A 26508-nucleotide genomic window follows, 5' to 3' on the forward strand; every position below is an offset into this window, starting at 1 on the left:
GGAAAGAAAGGTGATTTAAGCAATTTTGAGCGTGGCATGGTTGTTGGTGCCAGATGGGACGGTTCGAGTATTTCACAATCTGCTCAGTTACTGGGATTTTCACGCACAACCATTCTAAGGGTTTACAAGAATGGTGTAAAGGGAAAACATCCAGTATGCGCAGTCCTGTGGGCAAAAATGCCTTGTTGATGCTAGAGAATGGCCGACTGATTCAAGCTGATAGAGAGCAACTTTGACTGAAATAACCACTCGTTACAACCGAGGTATGCAGCAAAGCATTTGTGAAGCCACAACACGCACAACCTTGAGCGGAGATGGGCTACAACAGCAGAAGACCCCACCGGGTACCACTCATCTCCACTACAAATAGGAGAAAGAGGCTACAATTTGCAAGAGCTCACCAAAATTGGACAGTTGAAGATTAGAAAAATGTTGCCTGGTTTGATGAGTCTTGATTTCTGTTGAGACATTCAGATGGTAGAGTCAGAATTTGGCGTAAAGAATGAGACATGGATCCATCATGCCTTGTTACCACTGTGCAGGCTGTGGTGTGGTTGTAATGGTGTGGGGATGTATTTTGGCACACTTTAGGCCCCTTAGTGCCAATTGGGCATCGTTTAAATGCCCGGCCTACCTGCGTTGTTTCTGACCATGTCCATCCCTTTATGGCCACCATGTACCCATCCTCTGATGGCTACTTCCAGCGGATATGCACCATGTCACAAAGCTCGAATCATTTCAAATTGGTTTCTTGAACATGACAATGAGTTTCACTGTACCTAAAATGGCCCCCACAGTCACCAGATCTCAACCCAATAGACCATCTTTGGAATGTGGTGGAACGGGAGCTTCGTGCCCTGGATGTTCATTCCACAAATCTCCATCAATTGCAAGATGCTATCCTATCAATATGGGCCAACATTTGTAAAGAATGCTTTCAGCACCTTGTTGAATCAATGCCACGTAGAATTAAGGCAGTTCTGCAGGCAAAAGGGGGTCAAACACAGTATTAGTATGGTGTTCCTAATAATCCTATAGGTGAGTCTACGTATATCGCAGGAAAAAAAAAATATTGCAACGTCAGATTTTTCCAATATTGTGCAGGCCTTTTCTGGACTTAAAAAGTCACAGGAGGACAAGGTTTAAAGAAACTTGGCTGGGTTAGCTCAGTTGGTAGAGCTGGCACACTTATGTAGAGGTTGATTCTGTTACGCAGAAGGTCAAGGGTACAAGTCCAACCTGTGATGGTTTCCTGCAGGTCTTCCCCCTCTCTCTCACCCCTTTTTATATCTCAGCTTTCCCATCAATTAAAGACAGAAACGCCCAAAAAATAATCTTAAAAAAATAAAAAAAACTGACTGGACTTTGAGTGCAGTGACGAGATGTTAAATTCAAGTGGCCTGCAACGCCCAAAGGACCACTAAAACGAGGTTTGGTGACTCGTCTCTTATCAAGATAATTCTGCTATATTAAAATGTAGAGGGCCTTAGGATATTTATCTTAGGGTTAAATAGAAGATCAGTAATAGCAGTGTAATATCCAGCTGTTTAAAATAATGAGAAGTTGTACTCGGTATATTGAATATTTTATTGTATGAATATGCCTTCACAGTCACACATCCTGCAAAAAGTGCGAGTGTGGATACTGTTCATACACATATTTTAACTTGACATAAAGACGGTGAGCGCTTCAGACACTTCTAGTCTTCCAATTCTAACATTTGAATTAAGCTATTTTGTTATTGAGGTTTTGTATGTTTGTGTAGGCATACATGGATACCTACACTCTACAGTATCCATGCATCCATATAGTGTGTATTGATTCACAGGAGGAACAGCCACTTCAATTTTTCCATTGACTGATTGATGTTACATTTGGTCTTTTTAAATCGTCTTATCACCATACAACCTGGTATTTTGTATTTAAATAGGTTTCTATATTATTCATAACAAGGCTGACCCATTTAATGTCAAGCAGGAGGCACACACACGCATGCAGTACTCTCTAGGGACCTTGCATTCTGGTGAGATGTAAGTCTCTATCTTCTGGCAGTTTTTACGTTTTTTTTATTAGACAGGATTATTGAACTGCAGTGAGTTTTATTTTTTTCAATGGGTGTGAGATTCAGGTTTTCTTGCGCAGTCATACCTCATACATGTACAACCTCACACCTTCACAAACACAACTCCAAAGCTCTAATCCTGCTCTCTATAATGACTCCAAAGCTCTAAGCCTGCTCTCTATAATGTCATGATAGAACTGAATAATTACGTAATTATTATTATCTTTCTCTCTTAAACACTTCCATCACATCGTCACACTATGTCTTAATGCACAATTTAGCAGATTTACCAGTTATTTTTTTCCGTTTCTGATTAGTGCTAGATTTTAATCCCAGTAAGAATTCCCACAGTCTGCCTAATTCCTGTTCCTGCCTAAAGCCGGTAGGGGGGCCAGTAAGCCGCTAAACCCCCTGTCTGTACACACACACACACACACACAAACCCAAATGGACACTTATGTACTCTCAATAGCGTATAATGGAATAGATACATTTTTTGTGCACATATAAATTCAGAAGATGCACTTGCACTAAGAATACAGGCAAACCCACCAGACTGAGTGTGAAACAAATAAAGTCACATTTTCTTCCTTGTCAAAGCTTTCATTTTTAAAACAAAATGAACCCAGTGAAATGAAAGCGAATTGTTATAGAACTGAAAGAGTTAAGAAGCAAGACTGAGGTAACTCATAGAGGATAACATAGGAGGGAGAATGAGAGGAATCCACTTGATGTTTATGTAAAACTGTTCTCAAAGAATGGTTCACATTAGAAAACATCTTTTTTCATTTTTTTTCTTCTATGTAGATGCACTCCCCTACAAAATCACCGCAGTAGTCAAAAAGGATTTATTATTTCCAAATAGAGCTATTTATGTCATCTTTTAAAAATGACTTTCTCTTTTTTCATATCGCAATATATATCGCAGGGAAAAGAAATATTGCAATGTAAGATTTTTCCAATATCGTGCAGCCCTACACTGTGTCATATAAATTATTCTTGCATATAATTGGCCAAGAGTAGACAATGGCATGTCCCATTTAAAAGTGTCTGTTGCTGCACATGGTATAGAGCCATATCTGACAGCCTGATGGGCTTGGTCCTGCAACAACATGTTGGTACATCACTTATTCATAACAGCACCAACAGGGGCCCTGGGGCTGGGAGAGTATTTGTTTGTTTGTGTCTTTCTGCTTGTGTGTTTCTTGTGTAAGCATGTTGAACTTTGGCCCACAGCATGTGCTCATGTACACATACAACCATCGGAGAAGTCCCAGTTCTTTAGATCTTGTGTCTATTAGACTGCTTTGACTGAGTTAAAAATGAATTGTACTGGTCTATGTGAAATATTTTATATCAAAGATGATAAAAGTCTGCAGTCTGCACACTAAATCCCACAGCAACACAGACACACACACACAGTGTCTCTTTTTCTCACTCACGCACCCGTTTGTACATGCAAGGCACACTAACGCACACCTACACATAAGTACAGTGTCATGTGTGTAGGTAGTGCACATGTAGTAAAGAATTCACACACACTCACTCCAATAATTAAATCGGTCTAAGCCATTTGGCTAATCAGCTCTCTCTCAGCACAATACCATTCGTAGATCTTAAGTAACCACACACACACACACACACACACACACACACACACACACACAATATACTTAACACTGGGTTTTGCCGGGTTAGTGACCGTTTTACCAAGCCCCCATGTTACAATGTTACAACCTGTCGTTGCTGCGTTGCATCACTTCACACATCTAAGAGGAGGAAGAGTAAAAAAGAGTGTGAGAGGGGTGTGTGAAGAGTCTCAAGAGTGATCACATGACATCAGTGGTAGTTTGCTCCATTTTTCTCTGTCTTTTACTCATCTGGCATCTAAAACTGCTATCAACGCTGTGTGTGTGTGTGTGTGTGTGTGTGTGTGTGTGTGTGTGTGTGTGTGTGTGTGTGTCTGTGTGTCTGTTTGTCTGTGTGTCTGTGTGTCTGTGTGTGTCTGTGTCTAAAGTAGAACTCAAACAGGAGAGATGAGAGACAGACGGCGCTGATGCAACCAGGAGACACACAGATTCACTAAACACACATATTCACAAACAGGTTCATATTGTAGGTAAACAGATAGATAACACACACACAAAAAAGCCTGACTATACAACCACAGATAAGAATAGTTTACAACAACTATACAAGTACAGATACGAATAGTTAATAACAACTGTACAAGCACAGAGACGAGTAGTTAAGAGCAGAGTTACCAAGTGTTTTTAATTGAACTGCTAGTAACCATGAATGGGAAGGATATAAGAAATATCTGCAACCTAAAGGTTTGATGCATGTATGCATACAGTTACATTGCTATGCTGTACTCTGCAGTTCATTCATCATTTGTCACACCTCGATCACAGGCGTGAAGGTCTCAGCTGAAGGCTTCATGCTTTTCAAAAATGCCTCAGTGACCTAGAGATGTCCTAAGGCAATAAGCATGTAAGCCTGTATATGTGATCTTTCACATTATGTAAGAGAGTAAACGGAGACCATGTCTGTTGTTTATGCGACAACCCATGGTAGTTTCCAAGCATGTTCTGGGGCATTCTTAGAGAGAAACCAAAACCATAAAATTGACTTTAGTCAGGCTACAGTTCAGCAGGCTGCCAGTCCCAATGTTGAGATGTTATGTTAAAGCATCTTTATAGATGGTAGCTAGATGGTGGCACAGTGTCTCAGGAGATTTATTTTAAAATATAATAACAAAAAAAAAAAAAGTCTTACCCTCCCCTCTACAGGGTGACAAATAAGAAGCATGTCATAATGTAGGCCTTCAACACGTGAACACTGGCAGAATAAGTATGATGATGCTGAACCTTAAGGACACTCTTGAAACCTTGCATCTTGTGCATCTCTTGTGTTGTACAACTTCTGAGTAAATATTGTTATTTATTGGTTAGATGTTACCAAACATAATGCAATGTGCAGATATTTAAAGCAAAATATAACCATAACGAGAGTTTTTGAATTGGGTCATCATTCAAGTTTCTCAATGAAATAGCCTAGCCTTAGTATCCCTTCACCAAAAGAAATCCCCCCCCCAAAGTTTTGAGGCTGCTATCTTTATACACCTGGTGCCACGGAACAGAGGGCACAGGACTATTGCCTTTAAGACTGATGTTTTTGGAGTGGGTGTGATGGCTTAGCTCCTTTTTAAGAGCAGGGGATTAGGATGATGCTGATGCTCAGTGTCTTGGCCTGTGTGCCTGTGTGCCTGTGTGGTGCCTTGCTGCCTCTGCCTGTATGTCAGCTTGCTCTGTGTGGGGCTGGCCTTTGCAGCCAGATTTACTTGCTGCATCTGGCTGATGTGCACAGAGATTTCATGGTAGATGGAAAAAGAGAGAGGAAAGAAACAGGAATGAGAGATATAGAGTGTGACTGTGTGTGCATATGTGTGTGTGTGTGTGTGATGCATGTGCAGCGAAGCTAACTGGAGCAGTGTCTAGGATGCGTACACGCTTGACGGCCTGACTGCAGCCTTGTGATACTAAGCATTTAGCATTAGTGTGTGTGTCTGTACGCACACGAGCATGGAGGGATGTGATGCATCAGTGACTCAGCTTCAGCTGTGTGCACGCGCGTCTTGTTTAACTGCATTTGAGGGGTCCAAAAACCGGGAGTTCAGTATACTTTACTCAGTATACAGAATTTTAAAGGGCAGTTTGAGGGTTAAGATTTGGTTTTAGGAATAGGGTTAAAAGTAGGTTATGGTTATGATAAGAGTTAAGGTTAGGCATTTAGTGGTGATGGTTAAGGTTAAAGTAAGGGGCTAGGGAATGCATTATGTCAATGATTATATAAATAGTAATTCACTCTACATGTTGTTTATAAAAGTTTAATATTTGCTTACTTGGTTGGGTAAAAATGATCTTACATACAACAACTGTGTTTTAAGTTGTCTGGAAACATCTAATTGTTAAATTGAAGAGTACCTGCACAGCCTGAAGGAAAAAACAAATGTCACAATCTTGTCCATTCGTTTCCCAGGTCTAGCTGGCCAATGCCGGGTCCGTCGTGGACATCTGGTGGCGGCAGCAGCAGCAGTAGTGTGTATGTGAGCGTTGTCCCTGGCGCCTAGCTGATGTCCAGCCCATAATGCCGTCATCCACGCGGAAAGGAGTTCCGAAGGACCCCGAGCTGGCTGACCTCTTCTTCAAAGATGACCCTGAGGATGTCTTCTGTGACCTGCATGAGATCGGACATGGCAGCTTCGGGGCCGTCTACTTTGTAAGTGCCAAGTAACAATTTTTTGTCCTTTCACAAACCATGAAAATTATTGAGAGTTTTAAACACAGATTGAAGGACTTCATCCTGGAATTTTAAAGCTCCATAAATGTCCTATGTTGTACTAATTTTAACATTACATTGTAAATACGATAAAAAATAAAATGGTCTTCAAGCTCTTGTCATGGCCATATTATCCGGACATTTCAGATGACAATCTTGGAAAAAAGTGTTGCTAGGCATTTATTTCTTAATTGACCATATCTTTTTGTATCAAGTCTGACTCAATCTTTTTCAACACCATTTGCCAGCATTGCAAGTCAATTCAATCAAAGATTTATTTGAAAGAATTAACAAAGAGTTTATTCATTGAATATGGCTGGCCCTTGAAGGCATTGAAACGTTTTGAAAGGTAATAGCTTTTGGAAATAAAACAACAAAGCTGTAGTGGTGATGCAGTTTGTTGTAGAATTTATTGGCTGTCCATTTAGCGTGAGTTTCATAGTTGAGAAGGATAACAGCATTTGAATGAGGGGCTGGGCCATTTACATAATACTACCATTTCAATCAGGAGAGACTTGTTTGCAGAAAAGCAAATGTTTATTGTACATAAGCATAATAAAATGTACAGTCTTTGGAGCTTAGACTCCATTGTTATAGAATAATTTTTTTTAAAAGGGTTAAGGAAGCCTAGACAATCCCCCGATGGAGTCTAGACACCGGTGGTGGCAGCAAAGGAGCCCGAAGACCAGAGCAAAGGAGACAGCAGGAGGAAGACCCAGGGTGCCTTTGGGTGCCGATGACTGGAGGTGGAAGGGGAGGTGGAGGGTTGCACGCTTTGCCTGAAATGACAGCTGACAGCAGCAGGGAGAGAAACAGATTTAAAGCAGGGTTGTGATGCTGTGATTGGCCCTTGGGATTTGTGGCCGATTTGGTTTGGTTTAACAGGAAGGTGAATGCCTCCAACTGCTGATTCGATTTAGGAAGATAGCAGTGATTAAGTGTTAGGTCTTCCTGAAAGAATTTACGCTGAGCTACATTAGGCAAGGCACTCATAGCCCTTTACCCCACGGCAATTATTATTACACAATTATCACTTTGACTACTCTACATATGCATTTATTGATTAATTGATTGAATGTTGTACTTGTTGCCTGCTACATTATGGCTGTTTGAATGCAATTAAGTGGAGACAGATTGCCTTTTAGCACTCTCTCTGTAGTCTTTCTTATTAATCTCATCATCACTAATTACTCGTCAAGCCTTTGATTCTAAGCTGCGTGGATAGCGGGTTGACAGCATATCGCATCTCTCTGCTCTCTCTTCATTACATCTTCAGTCCTCTCCTCCTACTCCTCTCCTCTAGATGCAGGGCTGGGAGTGTTAAGCCTCCTCCCTCTCTCCCACAGCTTTCTTTCTTGCTAAAGAAAAACAGAAGCTGTCGATAGTGGGGCAGGATTTTCTTGGCAGGGCTTTGCCATTGTCTTCTATCCTGTGTCTCTCACACAAACACACAGACACACAGACACACACAGACACACACACACACACACACACACAGCCCCAATACATCACTAGTAACCCTGGTGCCCATGTCCGTCTGGCTCCAGTGTTTGTCCAAATCCTGCCCTGATGCCAGCACTATGTTCACTGACACACTTCTTTCCACATTACAACTGGTACACTGCTAGCTTTAGCTGATAGCCAGAGCAGCTTTTGTGAAGTACTCTAAAATATATACATTTTACTCAAAGTTTAAATACTGAAATAACTAATGGCAAATATCACATGATGACATTGGTTATCATTCTGGTACAACAAAACAACAACAATAACAACAATAAACTGTGCTTTTACAATACTTTGATGTAGTTGTGTTGTCTAACATTTAAGAAGTAAATGTCTGCAACACTGGTACTGTAAAAGATAGCTGCAGGTTTAGTGCACAATAGAAGGGAAAGGTACAGTGGCACTGTTTTTACTATTGTAAATTTGTCCATAATCTTTAGGTTATTACTGTATGTGTATATATATATATATATATATATATATATATATATATATATATATATATATATATATATATATATATATATATATATATATATATATGCATATGCATATGCATATGCATGCATAGTCAAAAAAATGTAAGCAACTGTATGCATGTGTGTGCATCAGTAGTTTATGCATGTTCAGATAGGAAGGAACTCCATTACAGAAAAGAACCAGGGGAATTCCCCCTGCTGGGTATAAAGGCCCATTACCCACACACCACTATAGTGTAGGCTGAATGAATTTGCCTCTAAGTTGCACAAATGCAGGGTCCCGTGGAGCGGCGTCCGCCAGTAACTCCGATGCGCACAGAAGAGCGAGGGCTTGTCCAACGCTGCTTGCAGCTTTAATTATTTATGCACCCCTTCTTCTGCAATGACAATTAGCCTGAATGTATTTCAATATTTCAGTGTTACATAATTTCTTTTTCTCTTCTCTATAGCTAACTATCAATACATTACACCAGAGGGAATGGCTATTATGCATGAACTGACAGGCAATCATAGGGATCAAATGAATATGAGAAAAAAATCAAATGGGAATACTCTGTTGCCTGCTGTTACAGTAATTCCATCTCAACATCTCAACATGAATTTCCCATTCATTTGAAAATGGAATGAAGCCGATATAAAGGTTTTGGCTGAGCTGCAGCGTAGCTTTTCCTGAGGCCAAATGCCTTTTGAGGTTAACACCACGGGTTTAGCATGGGCATGTGGATGTGCACAGACAACACAAACCTAACCCTAGCTGCAGCACAGCCACATATCAATTTCCAGCAGGCTTCCCCTAATCACATTGTTGAGTGCTTTGATCAGGTGGAAATTTGTTTAAATTCAAATGAGAGAATCTGTTACTGCTGTATCACTCAACTGCAAATGTATTGCTTAGTGCAAGCATTATGATGGTTCGCATGCACTAAATATATCCGTCTCACATCTGAATCACCCTTAAGAAATGGCATGAGTTGGTGACACTTTACTTTAACCCCCTATTTAACATAAGTATATACAATTTTTTCAAAGGTTCATAACACATTATAATGTAGTTGTATAAGTGGAGATAATGAATGGAAATATTATTAGGCCTACATTTTTTTTATAGTGCTTATATGCTAAACAGGGTAGTTAAAGTAACATGTAACAGAGTTACTATCCAATGAAAACTCATTCCTTGTTCCCCGTTATATTACTCTGTTTATACAGCACACAGCCTACTGTATATGTGATGCTTTTGTAAAATGTGTGAAACTAAATGTAAAGATTTAACAATTTACCCTACTTAATTAGGAACATGTATCATTCTAACGTCATGTCACAAACAACATTTTAATAACTTTTATAATGTGTTCTATCAATGTGTTCTATCAATGTTACTATAGTCTTTTTATATAGTGTAATAACCAGGGGACCAAAAAAAAGTCCTGTGATCATGTCATGTGAGGGGATTACTGTTTGTGTGTTTGTAAGTAAGGGTCTGATCTCTCTGTTTTCTTCGCCAGGCACGTAACTCCTACTCCAACGAGGTGGTGGCCATCAAAAAGATGTCCTATAATGGCAAGCAGACTACCGAAGTAAGAAAGACTTTCACACACCTGAGAAAATAGACATGCCAAACTTTGGCTTCAGAACCAAGAAGCCACTGTGTATGCATCACGACAATTTAGTAGTTATGTAGCTCACATGTAACATATCTCAAGATCAAGTGGACATTTGGTCAGTACACAGTCAGATATTGTGTATTTCTCTTGCTTTTGCACTAATCCATTAATAATGTGAGCAAGAGCTCAAATACAAGAAGTTGTTATCTAATGATATTCACCCAAAGCCTGACACTAGCTTGTGACATGTCTCATGTGTGATTTTTAGTTACCCTAAAAGAATAAAAATATGAAAATAATTACTCACTACCAGATGCAAGGATTGAAACAAACATGTACCTCCCTCAAGCAAACCACAGAAAACGTTTAGGCACAAGCAGATTTTAGAAGGCGTTCTATGTGATCACAGCTTACGCTTCAGCTGAACTTGAGGCCACATCTCCGTGGTTTAGCAAACTTTCTTCTTTTTACAAACCTTTTGAGGTGTGTTTTTTTGCGAGAGCTCTTGCATGACATGACTTAACCAGCTGACGTGTTCGGTTGCTATAATAACTTCTCTGGTAAGCATAGACCTAGCTTTCATTTTTTGCATTTTACTACTCTGTTTATCATTTATCTTGGTGCAGTGCTTGCTATTGAAAAAAAAAAAAAAATCCTGTCTGTCTATAGACACAAATGTAACAGATGTATAAAATCTATAATACCTGTTCAAGTTACTACAGTGAGGCCAGCTGCACCATTGCAGTCAAAGTCACAGCAATGCCTACTTAAGAGTTTCTGTGATTGTACCTGTAGTGTGTAACCATCTGTGTCTAAATTTGTTTTTGGCAGAAGTGGCAGGACATCATTAAGGAAGTCAAGTTTCTGGGACAGCTGCGACACCCAAACACAATTGAGTACAAAGGCTGCTACTTGAAAGAAAACACTGCCTGGGTGAGTGGATCCCTCTCCACATCTCCCTTTGTCCCAGTTCCCCTCTTTTGTTTCAGTCTTGCAACATTGTTTGTTTATCTTTTTCTCCCCGTCCTCTTTGTCTGATTCTTTTTCTTTCTGCATATGTTGTAATCAGTACCACCTCCATTGCAGACATCCTAATGTGATTAGTTTGCATTAGAGAACAACTTCACCTGAAGCTTTGAATTTGTGATATTTTATGATGCACACCTGGTAAATGAGTATTTCAGCTGTAACTCTATTCTGTTTTAGCTGGTGATGGAGTACTGCCTGGGCTCTGCATCAGATTTACTAGAGGGTAAGTGTATTTATAAATGCAAAATGTGCACACACATATTTAAACTTAACTGTTTATTGTCAGTATCAGGGTGTGTATTTTAGCACTTTTTTAAGAAATCACTGCACCTGGACAAGAAATAGTCTTTAAACCCATAAAAACCTAGTTGTTTATACCTTTGGGTTATTGTACCAATTAAACAAATGAGCTATACTGTCTTAATTAGTAAGCTTTAGCTTTAGGTGACCGCAGTAAGATTGTCTTGACTAGACTGTATGCTACATGTACGTATTATTATACCTCATTTTTATTTCAGCACCTGAATATGAACACCATTACAGGTTACTGTATGACCGTAGTTCATGAAGTTTTGCTAGACTTCCTAGACATGAGGACATGCCTGTTATAAGATTGCTGCATTTATCTCTTAAAACCAATACAACCTCATGTTCTATAGTTTTGTGAACCTTGCTAAAAATAACAAAACGGAACAAAGTAGTCCATACATGATTTTTGAGCAAGACGACACACTGTAAATGTAGAATCTATTTGCTCCTAACTGAATTTAGCAACATTATGTGGTCTGAGGTGTGATGTTATATTGAGTAGTTTCTAGCTTAACTACTTTGTCTAAAGACCAACAACATTTGACAGTTGTCAAAGCTTGAACCTCCTTAACTGTCCACCCTCTAAGCATTCCTGACCTGGACCTAATGTGCTATTTTAAACACCTATGCGTGTACTCGTCACTGGCGTAGATACACAATCATGACAGTGGGCCCTGGCCTGTTTTTGAGACTTTGGAATTTCTTAGTCATCGTTCTGCTGTAACCTGTTGCCTTGGCACGTAGTCTCTCTGTTACTGCAACAGTAATCAGGGAGCCAGCTTAGGAGCCTGTATCACAACTGTTTACATCCATAAGGTAGATGCCAAATGGGAGTACTTTCGTACTGCCATATCAGCAGGACAGAAAAATGATTACTGAAACTGTGATGTTTTGGTTGTCATGACTTTGATCATGCCTGTAGTCTGCACATAATAACTATATGCAGAAGCTTTATTTATTATGAAGGCCTTTTGTGTAGAGCTGTTATAGTTCATTATTATATGAAGTGAAGTCTTTAGAGGGTTCCTACTTATTTCCACTGTACTAATTTCTCCCGAAGTTCATAAGAAACCACTGCAAGAGATGGAAATTGCTGCCATTACCCATGGTGCCTTGCTAGGACTGGCGTACCTACATTCCCATAACATGATTCACAGGTGAGTCGGTTCATTTCCTAGCTCCAAACATTTCCCAACAGGAACATACAGTGAATTTAGAAAAACATGATAAGAATGTAAGATGAGATGAGAGCTATTCATGTTCTCCCTTTATTGCGTTTACTAATAAAGCTTTAAAGCCTCATCTCTGTGTTAACCTTTCCTCCTCGAACTTTGCTATTGACACCAGTGAGACAGGAAGTAACGACCCTTCTGTCTCACTGGTGTCCACATTATCTTTTATTGCAGACACATATGATAAGCATCCAACAATGGCACTGTATGAATCATATTGACTGTTCTTTGTCATAGTAGGTCTCATTGCAGACATTTAAAAACACATAAAACACATTTAAATGGTCATCAAATCTATAAATACATTGCATCAGTGGCCAGTTTTCAAGGAGGGAAAGGCATAATGCATAATAGATCCCTGGAACTAATGTGGTTTCGCTGCTATGCCTAAATATGCTCACTTTCTATATCCCCCTCTCCCCATCCAGAGATGTGAAAGCTGGTAACATCCTGCTGACTGAGCTGGGTCAGGTCAAACTGGCCGACTTTGGCTCTGCCTCCATTGCCTCACCTGCCAACTCCTTTGTGGGAACACCTTACTGGTCAGTATACACAAGACAAGATAGACATGGTGGGGCACAACACAGAAGATCACACAGGACTACATGTGCTGAGAAGATCCAACACAAACTGAAATTGTTTTTTTTGTTCATATCTGAATAAACACATGGGGCACCGTTACATAAAATGTAAACCTAGTAATACTAATAAATGATGGAATTTATGAGAAAATGAATTGCAGTAATAACTGTGATGATGTAGCCAGTGAGAGAACTTTTCTTTTTATTCATATCATTAGTTTTAAACCCACCGCTGTTCTCCAACACTGCCAATGCTCCCTCTTGCACACCAGTCTGAGAAGGACCTGAAACATATCTATGCAGTGTCCTCTGTTGTTTCCCTCTCATATAGAAGTCACCAGCTCTGCCTTACCCACCATAGTGCTCATTTACCAAGTTCATGCAGCTTTGATGGTGAATAAAAGTCACCACATAAACAGCTGGACCAGTGATGGACTCTCATGATCTCAAAAGCCAGCAGTACATACTTCGTCCCACTCGTCATGTTAAATTCAAACACACGCACAGAGAAACACACACCCACAAGTTGTCACACACCACGTTTACAGAAACACACACACATTTTCCTAAAACTGAGCTGCTATCACGACATACCAGAGTCTTTAAAGGCTCTGAGAAGCTTAGCAGATTATAACATTTTCATGGATTTTTCCCCCATACTTAATAAACTATGCATATGTGTCCATTTGCATGTGCATCTCTCTGTCTTCAGGATGGCCCCAGAAGTGATCCTAGCCATGGATGAGGGTCAGTACGAGGGGAAAGTGGACATCTGGTCCCTAGGAATCACCTGTATTGAACTGGGTGAGCATCCACCCTAATGATCAAATAATGCATTTATAGGCTCTATAAGTAAAACATACAGCAGATGACTGAAATAGGTAGACAAAAAATATGTCTTATTAGTTCCTGCGTACTTTTGACACTGCCTCATTCAAGGAGAAAAGGGTTGGTTATTGTGAAAACTTAAACATCACTCTTCTCCATCCTTCTCTGACTCTGCCATCTTTTCTTATTTTAGCCGAGCGCAAACCACCTTTGTTCAACATGAATGCCATGAGTGCCTTATATCACATCGCACAGAACGACTCTCCCACGCTACAGTCCAATGAGTGGTGAGTCAAAAACACACCTCCCATATATTACCATTCAGTTTTTTTTTTGTTTCTTCTTTTTAATCCTTTCAATTAAATAATCATAGTGATTGCTGAATGCTGCCAATATGTGATCAGACACACTTAAACACTACAAAATGTAAAAAACACGGTAATTTAATTGAGAAAAAAAAAAAGTCAACAAACCAAGAAAATCCAATGAAGCTGCTGATACAACACTTCCACTCAACTGTGAATAATAAAGTCCAATCTGATCTGAGCTCAGTCAGGGTAAGACATCCCTGTGGTAATCCGCGCAACCTATGATCCTTGCAACAGGCCTTGTGCAAGGTCACACTCTAAGTCTCTTATATAATTACCTGGGAAACCTTTACCAAACTAATACTGTGTCAATATCCATCATTCCTGCTGGGCTGTAAGGTACATTTTTAACAGCAGTGTGATTATTCTATTATTCTACTAGTTGAAAACTCACATTCTCTTGTGTTTGCCATACTAAACAGGATGTTTCTTTGTACACAAACACAGAGTGTTCTAAACGTATTATGGGCAAACAGCCAATACTTTATGCTGCTCTCAGCCTCACAGCTTATGATTGTAGACTCTAATAGATTCTCTAGAGACTGTCCTTCCAGACATCAAAACACTTTAAGCAATTTAATTTAGGCTGGCAGGTTTTAAACAGCTCTTTGCTGTGTCTTTGCAACACCATATCACCCACAGTGTTGAAGTGTACGTTTTTTAAGTAAGGAGTAGGACTAGTGTTACTAGTGTTAGTGTTATTGGATGTCCTCGTGATGGTGAGATTGTGTAGTTCACCTCATAAATTAAGAAACTGTTTGTGAAATTGCGGATTTATTCTGATATAGATCATCTCCGTGTCTTTGGATATGTTCTTTATGTTAAGAGATAAAATTGATTTGTTCTATTTTGAAATTGTTTTGCCAAAAAATTTAACATTTCATTGTTGCTTGGAGGACTCCCTTTAGGGAAGATTCATTATTTTATGAAGAAGTTTTTTGGGATAACAAGAGCATAATTTTTAACACTTATTGTATTCTCTACGCTAGCCTACATAGTATACCCTAGCTATTTTATTTTATATATTCTCAGCTCAGCAATGAATATTCCATCTTCATAATTATTTTACATGCACATGTACTCAAAAATGGAAGGATTTAGCAGAACACACAGCAGAAAAGGGGTTAAATATGTAGTAGTATAAATGTATAGAGAAGTTGGTGATTTAAAATGGCAAAAACACATGTAAAAGATTAGTAGTAGGAAATCGCCAAAGCAGCAAAGATTCTACTATTCCTCTTCAGTTTCTGTAGCCACAACTCATGCTTTTGCATGTGAGGTGCGATTCTCATGGGGGAAACGGCACTCATCAAATATTAACCCTTTGTTTGATGTTGTCCTTATAATTTTACCATTGCGTTCTTCTTTAATGCTATCACTTCCATAGTATGAAAGCTATGCTAGCATGCAGAGTCGTGTCTGTGTTTGCTCCTTGTCATATGTTGCAAGAATCTGTATCTTCGGCTACATGTTGTTGCCTACCTGCCTCAGAGCAGCCTTCCAGAATCTTTCACCCAAGCTCTCAGTTAACCTTGAACAAAAGCCTATATCATGGGTTCCGTCATGAGAAACATGAGGAACAAGTCTTTTAAGTTGTAATTTGCTGCCTATGACTGCATTGAGACTTGGCATTTGTTTCTAGCATTGTGCTGAGGCAAGTGATTGTGTGGGGCAGCACAGGGTTGTGGTATTTTTGGAGGAGCTCCAGCGGCCCGAGGCATTAGCAACATCTCGCCAGATGAGACTAGTAGAGACATCAGCTCCAGAGTGGAACTTCAGTACACTTACAAAAGGCCACACTGTACACACATTGGCATGACATATAAGTTTACTCATGGACCTCGGCTAACCATGGAGGATGATAGATGTAGAGTTTGAGGAAGATATGTGCACCTACTGACCTTACAATGACCCTGAATCTGCGTATTGACTATCAAAATCTTAAATAGCACCACATGCTACTTTATCTTAGTGATCCATAGCAGCAACCCAAAAATACATTGTTACATATACTTTGTCATTATGAATGTATTTTTAGATCAGAGTCAGTGGCATTGTGTTCCACAGCTCCAGTGGCCTATATTTTTATTGCTCCACATATTTACATAATCCAAATATGGTTCATATGTAGAGCTACACAAAGAGATTACGTAGGATTGTTCTGGTTTAATTTGTTGACATGATAAACAGCACACGGAGAAAGAGATTACTCATCATGTTCAACATTCAGGTGTAGCTGAAGGCAGCCTATTATTAGATTGTCTCTGCTATTCCTGCTTAAGTTATTCAGATTTAAATAGGATTGACAGAGATGGGAAATCATTGACCTGCATCTCACTGTTCTCTTTACCCAGGTCTGACCCCTTCCGGAGCTTTGTTGACTACTGCCTACTGAAAATTCCTCAGGACAGACCCTCGTCAGGGGAGCTGCTACGAGTGAGTGGGCTTCCTCTGTAATCCCTCCAGCTGTGACCTCACTTCCTGTCTAAGTCAGTCCCTGAGCAATGCGGATGAGTCACTCCCAAACACCCACGTTTCTCTAATACTCAAGCATATACACAGTGTCTTTAAGCACAGAAATCAAGCACCCCACTGAGAATTGTTTTTTTTCTTTCTTTGTTGTAACTCTACTTCCTGTGCCGTGCCTCATAACTATGGTCCTTAAGGGCTGCTCAGAGCTGCGTGTATGTGCTGCTTTCACATCAGTTTTTGGCATTTTATTCCTTTATTGATAGTTAGACAGTAGAGAGATGACTGGAATTGAGGGGGGATAGAGATGAGGAAGGACATGCAACACAAGTCAACATTATGGTTCATGTTTGGTGCCTTAAACCCTAGGCCACCATAGTGCCTCATTCTTTTGTTTTTATATAACTTTAAGATCCTTTTTGACAAAAAAAATCTTATAACAAGGTCCAATTAATTGGACCTATCTGAAGTTTTGGGGGTAAAAAGTACTTAAAAGTGAACCTTCATAAAAATGTTTTGTCAAACTTCCATTTCCATGGTTGAAATACTCCAAATTTAGATGGTGTCCTCAGTTCTCAGTCAGCCTTTGTAATTACATTTTTATAGCCATCCTGCCCAATAACCCCACTAAAACACAATGAATTTACAAAGTCTTAATCTGTGTATGTTCATTGTGTACAGGGTTTGATCTTTTTGTTTGTGTTACCAACAGGTAATCCTATTAGCCCACTAAGAGTTTAATGTTCTTGGTGATCACACTCAACAGTGGAAACTCGAGCAGAATTGTTTTACACCTGCCCCACCTGAGGGAGTGTGTGAGGATAGGTAGCGGTTAAATAAGGGCTCTGGATTATTGTCTGGATAGGATTGACGTTTAGACTGGAATTCACTCCTCCCAACACCCCTGACCCAAATCCTAGCCGAAAAACCATTAAAGAAGGATAAGTACCAAACAGACTTGGGATCAGTGTCGAAGGGTCTGCTTCTATAGTAAAGCCTTGGGGGATGTGGTGTTAGCTTATGATTAATACCCACTTTCTCTTTACAGACGCACACAAAATCACTCTTGCTTTCTTTCTGTGTTTCTTTTTGTGTACACTGTGTGTGCGTTTTTCCCAAACAGTTTATTGTAGCCAAGAGGATGTGTGCAAAGTTATTTTTTGTTGTTGTCCAAAACAGTCCAAACCCTAAGATAATTCAAATTACAATAATGTAAAGATTGACACTATCTGTACAGTAAATATGTAGCTGGAGCCAGGCTAGCTGTTTCCCCTTGTTTGCAGTGCTAAGCTAAGCTAAGCTAATCGGCTGCAAGCTCTTGCTATATATTCACTGTACAGATATAAGAGTGATATTTAAATGTTCTCATTTAACCCTCAGCACGAAAGAAAATGAGCCTATTTTTCAAATGCTGAACTATTCCTTTATTACATGAAGCATGTTAGGCATGTTCCCCGTCACTACTGCTACTATAAATGCAGTAGAAGAAAACGAGACGGACTAACAAGTTAATAATAATATGTGATAAACCGCTTTTATCATCACAATAACTAACAAGTAAATCTTTGAGGATGGATTGGTACGTCTGGTAGAAGAAGCTGGTAATGCCACAGTATACATTTAGGGAAGGAACTGAATACGCTTCTTAACACCAACCTTATAATGATGAAGAATCCCGGAGATAACTTCTGGCTGGTCGATGGGATAGGGGTGGCCAACCACCCACACTCTGGCGCAGTTCCATCAGAAAACGGGACAAATCAGTCCCATCTCTATTTTCAGAGCATGATGTCATTCCCCTGTGTCCTGACTAACCCATTACACCAGCATCTGTCACATGGAGTGGAAGGTGTGCAGAGACAGAGAGCTGGAAATAGACCTAAAAATATAGTTTTTATATATATATATATGCATATGCCTGTCCTCTGAGAAGGCATACATTTCAGCCACACAATATTTTATGAATGAAAGTGACTAAGGGGAGGTGTGAAAAGTGTGTGTGGTAGAGTGGGTGGAAGCGTAGGGTAAAGAAGATGTCTTTGTTGTGTTTTTATTTTCATCTTGATGTCAGTACAATTAATTAAAAACGCATGCATCTTCACACCTCATTCTTACCCACACACACACTCTGACCTGCTGGTTATGTAACACAAAATAAATAATTACATAAATGCTTAATGACCTGACATCCACCATATTACACCTCCATCAAATTACAGAATGGTCGGTTCCTTACAGTGGCGCTTGTGACAGCTTGGAATTGAGTAAATGAGTTTTACCAATCAGTTTATTGTAAAACTGTGTTAGGAAATATCATTAAATATTAATGTTTTCATAAAGAAACTCAGACTTTTTGTGTAATTTGAACGTTACATCGATTTAACGTTCATGCTGTAGAAATTTGACTTTTTTTTTTTTTTCTTTTGGGAAGAAATTTTAGGTTGCTAATATCCAGTGTGTATAGACGGGTCCAGAATACAAGTTGTCCCACAGATTATTTTATTCAACTCCGACTCTTCCCTTAAATACATTTTTCTTTCCATAGTTTGTAGGCTTTCCCACAAAAAAAAGATTCAGCTCAAAAGACTTAAATCTCTCAATTAATTATCAGCATATTACTCAACGGTACTTTATTTGAAGCTGTCATTTTTTTGGTGCCAAGGCAAATACAGTTGAGACATTATTTATTGGAGTGAAAAGGATTAAGAGTATTTATGGAAATTGATTTTATGGACAATCTTACACAGATCCCATGTGTTCAGTTTACTGAAGAGTGCTGAGAAGAATGCTGGGACTCCCAGAATGGGCAGAGCAACCTGCAGGCGCCCTCTAGTGATAGTCACTGTTGTGGTGCTCATTGTGCCATGTGCAAAATTAGATTTCCTTTTAACAAAATGTATAAGATCTTTAAGAACAGACCTTGTAAAAACTTAATCTCCTGCAACTATTATATGCTCTCAAACCATAGTTTTCATATTTACTGGGAAGTAACTCCTCTTATATCATTTAAAGTTCCTACGTCTTTCCAGTGTTATTTCCCAAAGAAATATTTGTTATTTGTGGGGAATACCACAAACTATAACACAGACAAATATAAGAGTAAATTTCCAAATTACTATTCTGCTAAACTGGAGAGGGGAAAAAATTATTAGTATCCATAAATTATATGGTATAAAGGGCTGAATTGAAACATAACTAATTCAATTGTAATATTGCATAAAAAGGGACTATTTTCAAAACTTTTCCCTCCTTCTATCCATCTTTAAATAACTTCTGACCCAACGAACCATCTTACTAACTTTCTCTCTCTTCTGCCCTGTCCAGCATGATTTTGTGCGACGGGAACGCTCGCCGCGCATTCTCATCGACCTCATCCAGAGGACCAAGGATGCAGTGCGTGAGCTGGACAATCTGCAGTACCGCAAGATGAAGAAGATCCTCTACCAAGAGAAACACAATGGACCTATGGGAGAGAGCCAAGAGGAGGAGTATGTGTTGGGTGTTTGTGTGGGTTGGGGGGGTGGGGGGGTGGTGGGGGGGGGGGGTGTTAATGTATGTAGAAATAATGGACATTTTAGAGTTTGTCAGGGGTCAAAATCAAAAAGAGACGAGTGAAGAACTAGTTTTAAAAAACAAAATCTGTTCCAACTTTTGGCAATTCTGTAGTCACTGTTTTTATTTGTTCATGGAGTTTGTGTAAAACCATATTCAATTCTGCTTTACTATCACAGAAAGAAATATTTGCAGTAAACAAACACAGTAGGCCTATAGACACAGGCCAGAAACTATAACAAAGCCAACAGAGGCAATAGTAGATAAAATAGACATGAAAAGCTACTTTTATATGTAAAGCTGCAACTAATGTTTTAGTTTTATTATCGATTAATTTGACAGTTATCTTTTTACATTCATCGACTAGTTGTTTGGTCTATAAAATATCCAAAAACATTGACAAATGAATTCACGATTTCATAGATTACTAGAATACTAACATATTCAGTTTGTACTGATGTTAAACACAGAAAATCAACAAATCTTTATGTTTGAGATCTGGAACAACACTGACACTTTTGCTTGATAAATTACCAAAAGAATAAATCGATTATTTAAAATGTTTGGTTTTTAGATCTGTTTCAACTCTACTGCAGTGTATCAATTTCTTATAGTAATTTAGCACTTGTGTTGCACTGCAGTGAGGGAGTTCTCCACTTTATTAGATCAACACGCAGGACTCTCAGAGCTCAGATTCATAGCACAACAGGTGAGAACAGGATAGGTTATCTGAAGTGATGTAACCCCAAGAGGGAGGTGCCAGATACTGTACTGTACTGTACTATCACCTGTAGCCACAGTAGCCAGACATCAAGATGAAGTGTCCTTTAGTTGTCCTGAGGCAGCAGGAGCAGGCCTGGGCAGCCAGCAGCCACAGTGGTGTCATCCTACACCACGTGGTGCAATTCAGAGCAGCCACCAGACCCCACTGCAACAAGACGCTGCTGAAGGCTAGTGAGAAAACCTGCAGCACCAAACCTTGGTTTCTGGTTTCAGGAGAAGATGCACTCCAAGTAGAAAGACTGATTATAACACCTCAATTTAGTCTGTTACTATGGAATTAACTAAATTGTCTGCTGCACCTAAAAGCTGCACAGCTTGATTCCCTTCATCTAGAATGTACTGACACTCAAGTGGCCTTCTAATCTTTAGACATGGCAGACACACAGATGTGCATTAACATACGTACAAATTGACACAGGTGAATGATAGATGCATTGAGCAATTTGAGGTTAATAGGCAATTTAGCATGACTTTGCACTAATGCAATCTAAAGGTCATTAGTTATTTTCCTTGTTTGAGGGGACTGCATTTAATTATATGATTTGGAGTGGCCTGTGTGCTGTACAGTATGGGGGTGAAGGACATGGTAGTCAATGTTTGCATCTGTGTATAATTTCAAGACTCTTGAGTGTTCATTTGTGAAAGCATGTTTTTATGAATATTTGTGTGTGTGGATGTTGCAGGACAGTGAGGCAGCCAGTTGCAAGATGAACAGCCTGGGAAGCAACCACTCCATCCCCAGCACCTCGGTCAGCACGGGCAGCCAGAGCAGCAGCGTGAACAGCATGCAGGAGGTGCTGGACGACAGCTGCTCCGACATGACCATGATGCATCCCCAGGACTACAGCAGCACCCTGGAATCCTCTCCACACACCAAGAAGGTAAAGGTTAGGGGTGAAAGGTTGGATGGTGAGAGGGACGTGGTGGTGAGTATTTAGGCCTGGATGACCGATTTAAAAGTTACCAAACCAAACCAGAGCTGGAAACTAGGAAGCAGTGTGAGCAGTTCTCAGTGCTATCCCAAAATATTTTTCATGTTCCACAAACAGTATGTTTTTCTGAATGCATTTTAAACTTGTAATAGGACCAAGTCACCGCTCATGCCACAGATTTCAAGAGTTGCAATAATTGAATGAACCCACTAAATGGTCAAAACCTAAACGGGACTTGCCGGGACACCAAGATAGTTTATTTTTGGATTGGACACAAGCTTAGCTTACAATGAAAACTCTGCCAGGCTCTGTGCTTCTGATATGGTCACTCCACAGTATGTGTACACTTGCCATAAAAGAAGATAAGTATCTAATGGCTTAAAAAAAACTGAAATCCGGATCACCACAAAAGTCTAATCAGTTGTTCATTCACTCAAGGCCTACAGTATTTGTCCACCAAGTTCCATTGATTTTCATTAAGGTTTTTGAGATGTCCTTCTGATATAGAAACAAACAAATAAACTACAGTAGAAGTAACTCCTCCTTGATGGAGCTAAAGCCTGATTACAGACAAGGACAACATTTTACCTTCCCAATAATTGATTTGGTCAAGTAGTGCTTTTTGCAGTAGTGGACACTTTTCCAAATATGCCATGTACTAAGAATCCTAGTCCTCGTGATATAAAAAAACACAGCAGGCATAATCAACACATGCAATGTTACTAGCACAATCACTTCCTGACTCTCTCCCCCCCCCTTGAAACCATGGAAACTATTGACGCAGTCCTCACTGTTTGGTAGATCGCTTCAAGTTCATCACAAACACCGTTCACACCCCAAGAACAAAGACTGTGTACACGTGTCGACAAGCAGCACACACTCACCACCATTACACACACACACACACACACACACACACACACACACACACACACACACCACAGACGCACACACACACACAACACACACACACAGACAGATTACACTTAGGTCAACACATGTCTGACATTCTCATATAACTTAAACATCTTTGAAGAGAGAGCTGTCACTGCTCTTTCATTCTCTTTCTTCATCTGCACTTTGTATTTTGACAGTGCATGAAAAAGGATGTCACTGTATGAACAGACAGCCAGTGTGTTGTTTCAAGTTCACGGGCTGAGCGTAGAACAAATGAAAGTGACACATATTGTTTCCAGATGCTGATGAAGTTCCATCCTAACATTAACCAACTCTTTGGTTCCCTGGTTCCTGAGAATAGAATGGGGGATTCAGTGTTGACATTTCATCATGTTTTGCAAGGTTACAGTTGACACAGTTTTAGCATATGCTTGAAGTTTAGATGTTGTACACTAAAAATCAATAGGGAATGTTGGTATTTAAAAATGCACATAATGACTGTGTAGAGTTTAAACACTGGCACGGTTTTTGTGTGAATTGAAATCTGTGAAGTATACTGTAGCACCTTAATTTTTACACACCGTTCACTTTAGTGCCATTTGCTGTTATATTTTAAAAGAAGACAACTCTGTAACTTGGTGAATGAATTGTGCTCAGTTTTAATTTCTCAGTGTATGTGTGGTTCACACAGGACCATCAGTACAACTGGGATGATGGGACCCACAGGGACCACCGGCAAGGGCTGAGGCCGTCCTCCTCCGACAAGAGCAGCCAGGCCCAAAACTATAAGAACCAGGGCCGCTTTGCCACCATAAAATCAGCCTCATTGGTAAGTTTAACGAAAGACTTTCCTCTTTTCTTCTCTTTTGAAGAGAAAACATTTTTTGATGTGCTTTTAGGGTTTCAGGATCATTCATTTGTGCAACAAAAATCAAATCATTAATTGTGCAACTTTAAATGCCAAAAAATTGAGAAAACAAAACAAAATCTTACTCAGAGTGGTGGGTTTACACCATGGTAGTGTACAAGGGCACAGAAGGGGCATTCTTTTGTTTCTGTTTCTGAATGTGGCGGTTGAATGCTGAGTCAGGATGTGATGTTATGTTTCCACGCTGAATAAATGTAATGTGGATCCATGTTGGAACAAACTGATGTTTTAAAACGCCTTTAAATCAGGCTTTTCTCCCCTTTTGTGGACCCACCTATTGATACTTATTCTGTTATTTTTGTTCCGGTCCATGCATCTTTTAGTTTTTACCTCCTTTTGTTATTTGTCTCTGCTCTCCAGTTGTGGCCCTGTCTCTGCAACATACTGTATCTCTATTTCTCTGCTGTCTTTCTTCTCATTCACCTCACTCCTTTATGTCTTCCTCTCCTACACTTTATAATATATCATTCTCAGATCTGACTTTATATTCTGAGTTGAAGGGGGTGGACTTTTTCTCTCTCTCTCTCTCTCTCTCTCTCTCTCTTCCTCTTTTCTTTCTCTCTCTCTCTCCTCCCACCCTCCCTCCTGTCTGTTGTCATGGAACCGGCTCTAGTAACGTGTGTGTGTGTGTGTGTGTGTGTGTGTGTGTGTGTGTGTGTGTGTGTGTGTACCCATCCATGACCCAGTGGTTTTAATTGTGTGTCCCTTCTGCTGTCAAGTCTTAAACCAGACATGATGAGAGAACATGAGCAAAGACGACGATGCGTGTGTGTGTGCGTCTTTGTCCTGACACTGTCCTTGATAAGAGCGTCAACAGCTGATAGTCCAGCACTGTCTGGGTTTTTATTTATTTACCAAGTTCACGTTTCTTAGCTTTTTTGTTTATCTCATAGTCATTATCATCCATAAGAGTTGTAAGATTTAGACCAGCTACAATTCCAGTGTGTATTTTTTAAACTTCAACGGTTGGAAATACAAACGTGCCACAGTGAAAAACATTAGGTCCCTAAAAAGCAAAAGCTCTAAAATTCTTAACTCATACATTCTCGTTTTAAAAGAGTGTTTAATTTGCTGTGGTTAAAAGTCAAAATAAAGTGTGTGTGTGTGTGTGTGTGTGTGTGTGTGTGTGTGTGTGTGTGTGTGTGTGTGTGTGTGTGTGTGTGTGTGTGTGTGTGTGTGTGTGTGTGTGTGTGTGTGTGTGTGTGTGTGTGTGTGTGTGTGTGTGTGTGTGTGTGTGTGTGTGTGTGTGTGTGTGTGTGTGTGTGTGTGTGAGCAGCTGAGGTGTTACACCGTGTTGGAAGCTCTGTGTAACTACGGCTGCCTGTCTTGCAAAGAGGCGGCATCGTGTAAACCACAGTATCTGTGCTGTGTGATAGCGCTGGTCCTGCCCGCCGGCGCTGAAAGAGAGATGACATCATCTTTTTCTGCCGAGCACTGACGTCCTTAGATTGGCCTCGACTCTCTGAGACTTGAACAAGCAGGTAGACAAAGAGAGCGGGAGAGAGAAGAACTGGAGGTCTAGTTGGGGAAGGGTGAAGGATCGCCAGAAAAGGGAGAGAAAAGAAGACGGAGAATAGGAAAAGAAAGAGAACATACAAATTAAACCAATATAAATCCAGTAAGTTGTATCCTCACACACAAGTATGCAACTGTCTGGGTGAGAAATTTATGTTAAAACAATTTGCTCATACTTCCAAAAGACACAGACGGAAATCATAGTGATGGAGGGAGATATCAAGAGATTAAAGAATGAATGAAATGAAAGAGCATGGTGGCTGGCGAAGGTGAAGACAAAGAGGACACTTACGGCAGGTAGCAGGGGGGATGAGGACAGATGAACAAAGGTGAAACTGGCAGATTGAAAACAGGACTGTTTAAAGAAGTACAATGGCGAGAGAGACAGAGGTGACCTGTAGTGTCCAATCTGATGTAGAGGTGGGAAAACATGGAGAGAGAAAAAGAAAAAGATAAAAGAGGGTGTGGAGAGGGCAAGAAAATAGATAAATAAAGAGAAGGATAGATGGATCAAAAAATCATTGAGGGAGATGGAAGAAAGGGGATAAAAGGATGATGTGGCAAGAAAACGGCAGAAAGACATGGGCAGGGGTTATTATAGGTCAGATGAAGTAACATTGTTGTAAGATATTTCACCTCATGTGCAGCTTGTCTCGTGTTCAGCTCTCAGTTGCAGATTGTAACCCTAACAGCTGTAAAACCTCAGCACTTCAACAACAAAGCAGCAGATTACAGTCTAGTTTAAGACGCGTCAGAACATCCCCATTAGGCGACCGTTAAAGCAGAAAAGAAATAAAATACTTATTTTATACATAAATGTCCAAGGTTGTGGTTACACCAGATGCACCTCTTTTGTATTTGCATCCTTTTTGAGGCCCAAACAGACTATAAGTGAGACTATATGTGAGACTATGAGAGAATACAGAGCACCCCTCATTTGTGCATTGACAGGAAGACAGGACATAAAAGAAGGGTCTGTCGAGGCTTTTGCTTTCCCTCTTTAGCCAAATGACTTCAACATATGTGTCTATACATCTGTAGCAACATTCAAAGTACAGCCATGTCTTCTTCTATCTCGTACCTGACAAAGAGA

General features: G+C 39.9%; 1 protein-coding gene across 3 annotated transcripts in view; it reads left to right on the forward strand.

The window, feature by feature from the left end:
- taok3a (TAO kinase 3a) overlaps positions 1 to 26508 on the forward strand; it is a 64706-nt gene that overhangs the window by 27112 nt on the left and 11086 nt on the right. For all 3 annotated transcript variants that reach the window (XM_032517097.1, XM_032517100.1, XM_032517099.1), the window contains exons 3-14: positions 6104 to 6343; positions 9894 to 9965; positions 10824 to 10925; positions 11199 to 11244; positions 12391 to 12487; positions 12991 to 13104; positions 13856 to 13947; positions 14165 to 14258; positions 16694 to 16775; positions 20133 to 20300; positions 21827 to 22024; positions 23664 to 23801. In XM_032517097.1, the coding sequence (XP_032372988.1) occupies positions 6212 to 6343; positions 9894 to 9965; positions 10824 to 10925; positions 11199 to 11244; positions 12391 to 12487; positions 12991 to 13104; positions 13856 to 13947; positions 14165 to 14258; positions 16694 to 16775; positions 20133 to 20300; positions 21827 to 22024; positions 23664 to 23801 (1335 nt within the window). In that variant the 5' untranslated portion in view covers positions 6104 to 6211. The remainder of the gene's footprint in view (positions 1 to 6103; positions 6344 to 9893; positions 9966 to 10823; positions 10926 to 11198; positions 11245 to 12390; positions 12488 to 12990; positions 13105 to 13855; positions 13948 to 14164; positions 14259 to 16693; positions 16776 to 20132; positions 20301 to 21826; positions 22025 to 23663; positions 23802 to 26508) is intronic.

Source organism: Etheostoma spectabile, chromosome 5 (assembly GCF_008692095.1).
Source record: "Etheostoma spectabile isolate EspeVRDwgs_2016 chromosome 5, UIUC_Espe_1.0, whole genome shotgun sequence".
In the NCBI taxonomy this organism is placed as follows: domain Eukaryota; kingdom Metazoa; phylum Chordata; class Actinopteri; order Perciformes; family Percidae; genus Etheostoma; species Etheostoma spectabile.